The sequence below is a fragment of the Rana temporaria genome, chromosome 3 (genome assembly GCF_905171775.1).
Source record: "Rana temporaria chromosome 3, aRanTem1.1, whole genome shotgun sequence".
Taxonomy (NCBI): Eukaryota; Metazoa; Chordata; class Amphibia; order Anura; family Ranidae; genus Rana; species Rana temporaria.
Genome location: NC_053491.1, coordinates 424,682,171 through 424,693,673, shown reverse-complemented (window position 1 = coordinate 424,693,673; position 11,503 = coordinate 424,682,171). Strand labels below are relative to the sequence as shown.

The following is an 11,503-nucleotide window of genomic DNA, read 5'->3' as shown; positions in this document are numbered from 1 at the left end:
CACAATGCCTCATGTACATTATATATAATTACATGTACTGTTTTTTTAACGGAAGTAACTTTTGCTGTCACCAAGGTAAGGTTTAAGTCCGTGACAGTTGCCCCTTTTATACTCAACGTGTATGTACTTATAAAGCCAAATATTTTTGCTGTCCCAAAACAACAAAAGTGTAAATGAGCCCTACAATCGGCCCAGAAGGGAAGTAAATCTGTCTTTGTTCTTCTGGGGAGTTAGCCTCTCCTAGAGCCCCATGGAAAGAAAAAAAAAGAGACCATATGACCCAAGTCTCTATTTCTTTGCCAGAAAGAGGAATGGATCACATATGTCAGGGACTGTGTACTTTTTACAACCCCAAGCAATAAAAAGGGAAATGACCCAAACAAACAAAATATACATTGAATTCAAATAATTAAAAACAAAGAAATATATTTGAAACCACAAGAAATGTAACTGCAATAAAAAGTAGAAACCATATATAAAAAATGTCAACTGAAGCCGATTCTCTTTATTAAGGGACTTGTACTGGAAATAAGAAAATCTTAGAACATAATTTAAAAAAAAATACAAACTGAAAATGTAGCAAAATATATGATTTTTTTTTTTTTGTTTATAGCAACTGACATCTACCAGCCACTTTACTACCAAACTGGTATATATTTCATAACTTTTTTTTTTTCTTAAAAAGACATGTAAATATATAATTCATATTTATACATTTTCTAGCTATATACACAAGGAAAGCATTAACGGGTTCTGCTACCCATATTTATATTACAATTAGCTTGAAACCTGTTAAAATGAAATAATATCTCCCATTTTTCAGAATAATGTGAATTAGACCAATATCTCCAATACATTCCCTTCGGCTCCTTGTCTGACCTATATTTAATAACAGAACTATAGGACAAGCAGAATTTTGGGCAAGAGCTGAGACATAGGCCTAGATTAGACAACCAAGAAAACCAGCAGCAAGGAAACTGGTCTATTCTTTGTACCGTTAGCTGGCCAGCAGAGGTTAAAATCTTACGGTTAAAAAAAATCGACGTGCAAGATTTAGGCACAGTCAGCTTGTGATAGGTGCTTTAAAACATTCCTTCAATTTATTAAGACTTAAGACATTCAAATATGAAGCATAATGATATCCTTATTAGTTTTTCTGCATGTATCAGCCAGTTCAACTAATTGTGGACAGAAGACATTCGTGGTGTATCTTGAAAGGAAGAGCTTATCCAAAACGAGTTTTGGAGTATGACGACAACTATGGGCTACATTATGTTGATCTCCAAATGTTTTTGATGGTTAAGGCATGCTCCAAATGAATGCACAAAATAGCCAAGTGCAACATCAATATGCACTGTAGCCAAAGTATCTGAAAAAGATAAGCTGAGAGGCAATATCCTGAGGTGGCATTTAAATGACCTCAAAAGATCCAAACAGTTCACTTAAGGACAGCTGGCATTCCTTTGATTAGCGTGATGGATGAGATTTCCTTGTAAGTTGACATCATTGTACCTACACTGTCACCAGGGCATTTTCGTGTGGACACAGGTCGTAGGGTATGCAATACTTGGTCTTTTTTCCCACTTCAAATGTCAGAATCCCAGAGGTCCTTCAAAGTATGAGGTAAGACTGAAGACATGATCTGGAATAGTACCATGGTTCTTGGGAACTAAGTAGAATGAATGTTCATTTTTGGGGAATGCATGAAAGTTATACAAAGTCTGAGGGAAAGAGGGGACCTCTGATTAGACTGTCAGCGTTTTTTAAGTCCTCCATTGGGGTATTTGGGAAGACAAGGTTCGTCAGGTAAGGGATCATGAGAAAAAACTGAATCTTCCCCCGAAGAACACGTGGAGCTTCTTGTGTCTGGGAAACATGGAGAATACTGACTCACTGGCATGGCCAGATCAAGGTACTCCTATGGAAAAGAGAAGATGGGGAGTTATTCATGTATTTATTATACAGTTTGATTACACATTATTGTGCATGGACTCTGCAACTCCTTGTAAAATTACATTTACCTGGTTAGAACTGAGAGCCAATATACGGTCTAGATCTTCCACCAGCTGTACAAAGGTGGGCCTCTGGCATGGCACTGCATGCCAGCAGTCTCTCATCATCATGTACCTGGAGAAACATTACAGCATTAAAGCCACAAAGTCAACAAATTTAAAAGTGCAATATTGATTTGCGAGCAACATGCCAGTTTAACCATTTTTGATACATGAATTATGGTCGGAATTGCTTTCCAAGTAGACAGCAGTCCATAAAATTTAGCTCAACAAAAATGGGTCACCTGGTTAAATAAATAAATGTTGGCTATACAATGCATCAGTTGATCAATTCATTAACCAGTGTCAACAAAAATATCAGCTCTGGATAGACTGACTCTAAGGGCCCCTTCAGACTTATTATGAGGTGGGGCTAAGGTGGGGCAAGGGGTGTCAAGGCACAGCAATTACAAAAAACTGGACTTGTTTTTTTTTCTTGCCCAAACACAGTGCAATGCTGCTGCCTACAGTAATTTTATGTTGTTTTTTCTGTATGAACACCACAAAAAGTCCTGCAGGAAGCCTTAAAGAATGTCATGTATCTTGAAAAGAGACTCACTATACAGATAAAGGTATTGTTTAGAAGTGGAGCTGCCATCCAATAGGCTGCAAAGATTACTACCTGTAGATCATGTCATTAATAGCACTTCCTGTTTTAGACTAAAAGCCACTGCCTTGCAATTGGCAGTAGTCTCGTCAGTCTGCAAACTCTTTCAGTTGTTGGTCAGGACCGTACATGCCTCTTGCAGTTATAATCGTCAGAATGGCCAACTCAAAGAGACTGCACAACAGGCTGGCAAGATTGCTGTTAATTTTAATGCCTTGTACACGCCATTGTTTTTCCTGACGTGCAAAAAGCCGTTGTTTTTTCCCAACGCGATTCCTCTCCAGCCTCACTTGCATACACACGAACATGCAAAAAAACGTCCGTCCAACGTGCAGTGACATACAACACGTACAACGGGACAAAAAAGGGGAAGTTCCTTTCAAATGGCGCCACCCTTTGGGCTGCATACTTGACTCCGAGCATGCACGTTTTTTTCCCCTCGGAAAAGCATACACACCACTGCTTTTCGCGACGAGAAAAAAAAGACTGACGGGAAACCCGACGAGAAAAAAGAGCTGGTTTCAATTTTTTTGCGGGCAGTTATTTCATAGAGAAAACTGTTAGGGAGCATACACACGACCGGTTTTCACGACCAATATAAAAAATTTCAGTTTTCTCGTAGTGAAAACCGGTCGTGGCATAAGGCATAAGGCTGTTGTCCACCTGAAACAGAAAGTGCTGTAACTGCCAGGATCTAGTAATGTACTTTGCAACAGATTCACAAAAAGTGATTCCTTTTATACATTGGGGCATATTGGCAAACATATATTTTGCTTTTAAAAATGCAAATTAACACGTATGCAGCCAGTTACATAAATCCCAGTAACACCTGAACTTCTAATCTCTGTACACTTGTTCCTGGTCAGCAATTTAAATAGTTAAAGCTAGTGGAATATTAATAAAAAAACAAAAACAAACAATCAAGCAGCTAGTATTTCCAAAAACAATGTAAGAAAAAGCATATATTTGTCTCAGGTGTCATTTAAACAGGATGTCCAGTGACATTGTAGAATTGGTCAACAGAACCCACTCTCACCTATTGTCTACTTCTAAATTCTTCCCCAATTCACAGCATTAACAACAGAACAACTGTATGAATCTGAAAGCAAACATGCAGAAAATATTCAGTACTCACAGTTCATTGGTACAATTTGTGGGCTTGTCCATCCGATGTCCTTCTTTTAGTAACTTAAATAGTTCTTCCATAGGGACCCCAGGATATGGCGAGCCTCCAAGTGTAAAAATTTCCCACAGTAGAACCCCAAATGACCACCTGGAATAAACCATGTCATTAGTGCAAAAGACCCAACACTACTTAACTACATGCGCTAGATTATAGAAATAAAAAATGAAACTCCAATACTGAGGACAGGACCTCCTCCACATGACAACAGCAGGTGTGTGAGGCATACCAGCACTGAAATGCGCAAATGACATAAGAAACCATAAACTCTCTTGAATGTAGCAAAAAAAATACTTTGGACGGGACAACTGTTTAGATGTAATAATTAGCAGCCAAACAAACCAGTAAGCGATATCTGACTTTAGGACAGGTGAGAACAAGACGGTAGGCAAGGGAAGGCTCAGAAGTGGAACTGCACCAAAGGTTTGCAGTTTCATCTTTACATAGTTTACATAGTAGGTGAGGTTGAAAAAAAAAAAAAAAAAGACAAGCCCATCAAGTCCAACCTGTTTGTGCAATTATAAGTCAGTATTACATTGTACGTCCCTGTATGTTGTGGTCGTTCGGGTGCTTATCTAATAGTTTCTTGAAACCATCGATGTCCCTCCACTGAGACCACTGCCTGTGAAAGGGAATTCCACATCCTTGCCGCTCTTACAGTAAAGAACCCTCTACGCAGTTTAAGGTTAAACCTCTTTCTTCAAATTTTAGTGAGTGGCCACGTGTATTAATAAACTCCCTTCCTCAAAAAAGTTTTATCCGTATTGTGGGGTCAACAGTATGGAATTTGTAAATTGAAATCATATCCCCTCTCCAGCATCTCTTCTCCAGAGAGAATAAGTTCAGAGCTTGCAACCTTTCTTAATAACGAATATCCTACAGACCCTTTATTAGCTGTTGCCCTTTTTTGTACTCGCTCCATTTCCAGTACATCCTTCCTGAGGACTTGTGCCCAGAACTGGACAGTATACTCCAGGTGCAGCAGGACCAGAGTCTAGAAGAGTGGGAGAATCATCGCTTTATCAGTGGAGTTAACCCCCTTTTTAAGGGCATTGGTGAACATGCCACGTAGTAGTTGTTACTATACTTCCCTCGGGTTTATGTGCTTTAGTTGACCTACCACTTATGCCCCCAATACTACCCTTTGGAATATGTTCATTGCTGACTATATCTGGAACCTCCCCTCCATTGCCTAGTTTAAAAAAATTCCTCTAACTTTTTGGCAATCTTCACTCCAGCAGATCTGCACCCTCCTCATTTAGGTGCAGTCTGTCCCTTCAATAAAATTGGCGACTGACTGAGAAGTCAGCCCAGTCCTCCAGGAACCCAAGCTTCTCCTTGCTACACCAGCTCCTCAACCACTTGTTTACTTCCCCAATCTCCATCTGCCTTTTTGGCATCGCTCAATGTACCGGTAGTAAAGCTGAACTACAACTCCAGACAGATAAGAAAACAGTACTTATAAAAAGATTTATATATGCAATAATGTATTAAATAAATAAAATATTTATACCGACATATTCCGCTTAAGACTTCATCGTAAAACTTAAGCTGAGGAAGTAACCATATAACCCAACCCTGTATTGCAAACCTTCACTGTCCAATTAGCAGGCTGGTGGGGTGTTTTTGACCAATCTGTGTAGCTGCAGGACATATGATTTACTGGTTCTTCTGTCTGGCAGTGGTGTCTGATCATAAATCTGGCTGTTCTTAAACTACAAATACATTTTTTCCGGTTGGCGGGGCTTTTGCCATAATGTGCACAAATACATAGCATATTTGTACATTTTACTAAAACATGCCTCCCAAAGTCCTGTCCTCCAGTGATGCAACATCACCCAAATCACTCTGCCACTGCCCTAATCTTCTCCCAGACTTTTTCTGGGTCCAGAGTCCTCAGGCAACCTGACTGACTGGTCTGAAAAGACCCAACTCCTGTATGAGAGTTACTTTGTTCCAGCACCCACAGCATGCTAAGAATGTACACCAAGCTGTGGATTCATGGCTCAGTGTACAACTAAAAAACATGCTGGCAGGAAGAAAATGAGCATTGTTTGCAGAGGAGACAGAGTCTCTTCTGCAATAAAAGACTACCTCCCGGCAATAAAAAAAAAAAAAAAAAAAGAGCCTTTAGTTCCATTTTAATTAGAAATTCTTTGGCAGGTAAACCAGTACCCAAATATGTATTTTAACCATGTATTTAACTACTTGCCTGAAACCAAAGCTTAGACGTTTTCCAAAAGCCACCAGAAAGATAAAAACTTGCACAAAAAAATTACATTTAGAGAAGAAACCCTCCATTCTGTACGATGGCTGTGGGCAGCATAGAACCATTTAACAAATAAAGATAATAAATGTAGTACTGTGATCATGACAGGCCAGTAATGCAGCTTAATGGCTATACCCAGGTTTAAAATATTTCCATCTATAATTCAAGAAAGACTATGTTCTACACAGGCCTTTTTTTCTCAGAATAGGTGCAGGAACTTACCCTTCTTGGCCAACTCTCCACCCTCAACCCTGATGTTTCTCGAAGAAAGACAAAGCAGTGCCAAATAATCTGTACATTGCACAAGAGGCACAGAGTACTGCTCTCAGTATTGCATAACACATAGGGATCAAGAGAGCATGTGTTGTGCAAGGTTGAGGTATTTGCATCACACGGAGCACCAAAAAATATAAGCACAATGAGCAGTACTTGGATATCTACTCCCAAAGTATCCATCTATTGCTTACCTCTGTACCCCCCCCCCCCATCCACAGCTCCCCTCTTCTCTCCCCATTTTCACAGCTCCCCTCTCTCTCCCCCATTTTCACAGCACCCCTATTCTCTCTCCACAGTCCACAGATCCCCTCTTCTCTCCAAAGATTCCCTCTTCTCTTCACAGTCCACAGATCCCGGAAGAAAAAAAACAAACACACGCGTGATACTTGTATCTGTGTCACATTCTGCAAATGACTGTCAAAACTGTTAAGCACAAATGAAAGATGCATTATAACCATTTGGCTCAAGCTCTGCTTATAGTGATAAATACTACACAATATACTTACACATCACTTTGATGAGTGTAGATTCGGTCAAATAGAGCTTCGGGAGCCATCCATTTTACTGGCAAGCGACCCTATCAAGAAATTCAGATGTCAACATACTGTTATACCCAAGGCACGAATCACTTCTATGTCAAATAACACTATCTTCCATGTTTCTAAACAATGAAATATTAGCAAGATGGAAAACAAACCACTAGGTCAGACTTTTAAAGGCAGAATGGACCAACGATATTAGTTGAAAAAGAATATAATTTTATTATTTACACATAAAGGTAGACAAAACACATATAAACATGCACAAAATATTCATGTTAAAACAGGCATATGAAGTGACCACAAAAAAGGGTCACATATACCCAGATGACGTTCAGTGATATGACATCACAAATGCGTGAGCCCCTGTGCGACTACATGTTTCTCTGGTTCGCTTTTTCAGGACACACATAAGGGGGTTATAGAAACATACTGGCCGTGTTTTTGGCTGACTGTGTATACAGTATCTCACAAGAGTGAGTACACCCCTCACATTTTTGTAAATATTTTATTATATCTTTTCATGTGACATTGAAGAAATTACACTTTGTACAATGTACAGTAGTGAGTGTACAGCTTGTATAACAGTGTAAATTTGCTGTCCCCTCAAAATAACACACAGCCATTAAATGGAAATGGACATATGAGTGCTGCCTGCATTGCTGCCGAGGTTGAAGGGGGGGTCAGCCTGTCAGTGCTCATACGCCGCACACTGCATCAAATTGGTCTACATAGCTGTCGTACCAGAAGGAAGCCTCTTCTAAAGATGATGCACAAGGAAGCCTGCAAACAGTTTGCTGAAGACAAGCAGACTAAGGACATGGATTACTGTAACCGTGGTCTGATGAGACCAAGATAAACTTATTTGGTTTAGATGGTGTCAAGCGTGTGTTAGGAGCACAAAGACAAGTGTGTCTTGCCTACAGCCAAGTATGGTGGTGGGAGTGTCATGGTCTGGGGCTGCATGAGTGCTGCCAGCACTGGGGAGCTACAGTTCATTAAGGGAACCATAAATGTCAACATACACTGTGACATACTAAAGCAGAGCATGATCCCCCTCCCTTCGGAGACTGGGCCGCAAGGGCAGCATTCCAACATACCAACCCCAAGCACACCTCCAATATGACCACTGCCTTGCTAAAGAAGCCGAGGGTAAAGGTGATGGACTGACCAATCATGTCTACAGACCTAAACCCTATTGAGCATCTGTGGGGCATCCTCAAACAAAAGTTGGAGGAGCGTAAGGTCTCCAACATCCACAAGCTCCATGATGTCATCATGGAGGAGTGGAAGAGGACTCCAGTGGCAACCTGTGAAGCTCTGGTGAACTTCATGCCCGAGAGGGTTAAAGCAGTACTGGAAAATAATGGTGGCCACACAAAATATTGACACTTTGGGCCCAATTTGGACATTTTCACTTAGGGGTGTACTCACTTTTTTAGCCAGAAGTTTAGACATTAATGGCTGTATGTTAAGTTATTTTGAGGGGACAGCAAAATGTACACCATTATACAAGCTGTACACTCACTACTTTACATTGTAGCAACGTGTAATTTCTTCAGTGTTGTCACATAAAAAGATATAATAAAATATTTACAAAAAATATTTACAAAAATTTAAGGGGTGTACTCACTTTTGTGAGATACTGTATATGCCTATTTTAACATTAATATATTGTGTATGTTTATATGTTTTTTCTACCTTTATGTGTAAATAAAATATGATATTTTTTTTAACTAATATCGTTGGTCCAATCAGCCTTTAAAGTCCAACCTAGTGGTTTCTTTTCCCCATTTGCTCAAATAGTTTATATGGATGTGGCTTAAAAGTGACAAACTTTAATTTTACTGAAACATTAGTGAGACTGGTAAAATACACTAAAAAGAAATAGTTAGCATTGGCAAAGCCTGGCTAAATGAGGGGAAGCCAAAATTCCATAGGATATGAGAGCAATGCTATAATCAATGCCACGTCAAATAGTGTCTGTCAGCAAGCCATAGGAATCCTTCAGGTATTTCATATTGTTAATTTTGGAAGTCAATATTTCAGAAAATACCCCAAATGCATCAATAACACAAGAGTCTCTTGGCTTTGTAGAGCATTGGGAACATAATCCAGACTTGCAATTTATCGGTGTCCCCTTTCCGGGGTGCTTTGAAAAAGGCACAGTAATATGGCATGAAACATAAAAAGCATAGTGATGGCCAGGTAGAAGAGATCACAACAAGGTCATGGGTCAGTAGAGTAATTTTTATCAGCGCCAATACTTACATTTGTTGTCTTTTTGTAATAGTCAATATGGTGGATATCACGAGCAAGGCCAAAATCAGCAATTTTCATGATATTATCCTCGGTTACGAGAACATTCCGAGCAGCCAGATCTCTGTGGATGCACTAAAAGGAGGAAAAAACATTTTAATGCTGATTATCTCAGAGAAGATGTCCTGTTTGTGTGTAAAGCCTGGTACAACTGACAGCTCCGGTGAGATCACTTGTACTAAAGATCTGACGTTAGTACAGCGATCTCATCCGCTGAGCTATTGTGTGCCGACAGGGGGATGGCCTACCCACCAGAACACTCGGGTCAGGGCTCTTAGAAACTGTGCCAGTTTCTGTGGGACCAGCTGACATACACACAGGCTGAATGTCAGCCCGTTTTTATTGAACCGGCCCATGTCTCCTGACATTCAGGCTGTGTGTGCTAGGCATTAGTGTTTCTGATGGAATTGGCAAGGCTGCTAGAACGTTACCATTTATTTTCTGTTCATCTCCTCCAATTCAAGCAAAAGTACATGAGGAGTCGACCCACTTATAACAAAAAGATAAGAGCTTAAACGGATAGATCATTAAAACGTTTCTTACCTTTTTGGAAGCCAGGTATTCCATGCCACGTGCCACCTGATAGGCACAGGAGACCAGGTCTTTAAAGGTGAGCTGCTCATCGAGGGCACAGATAGGGTTGTAGCAATATTCCATGCCAGGTGGACGCCTTGCTCGAAGATATTCCCGGAGATTCCCTTTAGCGGCATATTCAACGATCACATATAAAGGACCTAGAATAATCATGTAGGACTCAGTTGATGCACAAAATGTACTGGTCATTAAAGCAGCTTATACCAGTAGAAAAGTGAGTCGAAGCTGATGAGTTTTATGTACCAATGAGAAGAAAAAAGAAAAAAAGTCAACATTTGCCAATACTTAAAGTGTAAGAAAACCCACCTATCATTTTCAGCAAAGGAAGCTGTCATCTTGGCCTATGTTTAATCTTCAACTACAATGGTGCTGCACATGTGATCAGTTATGACACCAGCCATTGGATGGTTTGACAGTTTGGTTGAGAGCACAACCAATGTGACAGTTAGCAATCCCGGCATGCCGGAAATGTAACTGCTTTTTGAAACTGTTAAATCGATGGGTTTACTCCCGCTTTAAAGCTGAACTCCAAGCGAATGTCTAAACACAGATAAACTACATATAAAAGGAGCAGTGTCACCTGGCAAATCATTTATTTGTAAAAGAAGCCGCTACAAAATGATCAGTTCATATCTGTCATGTTGCTCTTTCATGTCTCTTGTGCACTGCAGCACAACTGACTGGCTTCTTGTGTGGCTTTTCCCACCATCAGTCTGTGCTCTATTGTGCAGCAAACTTCAAGAGGCAGACACCAAGCCAAATGTAGGGACTTGCACTGCTTGCATTAAAGAAATCCCAAAATACAAGCATGGATCTCCATTACTTTGTGCCTTATTTAGATACTGGTGCACTGAAAAATATTGGCACAAGACTGATGAGCTTTATCAATGCAGGAAGAATTGTGATCACCAGTGGTGATTCCAAACATATGATAAACGCTGTATCCTGGCCTAGGCCAACAAGGCCCAGGCCAGCAATTTGCAGGGGGGGGGGGGGGCAGCACGGAAAGGGCTGTTTGTGTAATGCAAGCCGCTTTTAATTTCGACTGTCCAATCATCCTGGACCACAAACCTTCATCTCTCTGTTTTCTGCTGCACCATTGGCATGATTATAGCTTCTTAGTCCTCTCCATAAAATTATCATAAATTTGTGCTTAACCACTTGTCCACAGGCCTATTTTGGCTTTTCTCTCCTTCATATAAAAATCACAATTGTTTTGCTAGAAAATTAATCAGAACCCCCAAACATTATATATATTTTTTTTAGCAGACACCCTAGGGAATAAAATGGCGGTCGTTGCAATTTTTTTTCTCGCACGGTATTTGTGCAATAATTTTTCAAACGCCTTTTTTTTGGAAAAAAAAAAAACGGTTTCACAAATTAAATAACAAAACAGTAAAAAGTTAGCCTAAAGTCAAGAAGACCCCACATCTCTCCTCCAGGCTTACAAGCATGAGATCGTGAAAAAAAATTCACCAATCTCATGCCGACAGCCGCAATTGCAGCTTTGTTTACTTCCGGGTACCCGAGTGTGACGTCTTAACGTCGCGCCCGGGCCTCCGACGGTCATAGAGATGACTGGTGACCAGTTATCTCTATGGTTCCCAGCCAGTGCCGGCCGATTCGTTCTCCGGGCACTTGATTGCACGGGAGAGCCCGGAGAAG

At 40.4% G+C, this 11,503-nt stretch overlaps 1 protein-coding gene across 6 annotated transcripts in view; it reads right to left on the bottom strand.

Moving 5' to 3' along the window:
* Positions 1-483: 483 nt before the first annotated feature.
* FGFR1 (fibroblast growth factor receptor 1) overlaps positions 484-11,503 on the bottom strand; it is a 120,912-nt gene continuing 109,892 nt past the window's right edge. For all 6 annotated transcript variants that reach the window (XM_040346220.1, XM_040346218.1, XM_040346221.1 and 3 more), the window contains 6 exons: positions 9,788-9,978; positions 9,197-9,319; positions 6,893-6,963; positions 3,794-3,931; positions 2,022-2,127; positions 484-1,918 (listed from right to left, as the gene is read on the bottom strand). In XM_040346220.1, the coding sequence (XP_040202154.1) occupies positions 1,754-1,918; positions 2,022-2,127; positions 3,794-3,931; positions 6,893-6,963; positions 9,197-9,319; positions 9,788-9,978 (794 nt within the window). In that variant the 3' untranslated portion in view covers positions 484-1,753. The remainder of the gene's footprint in view (positions 1,919-2,021; positions 2,128-3,793; positions 3,932-6,892; positions 6,964-9,196; positions 9,320-9,787; positions 9,979-11,503) is intronic.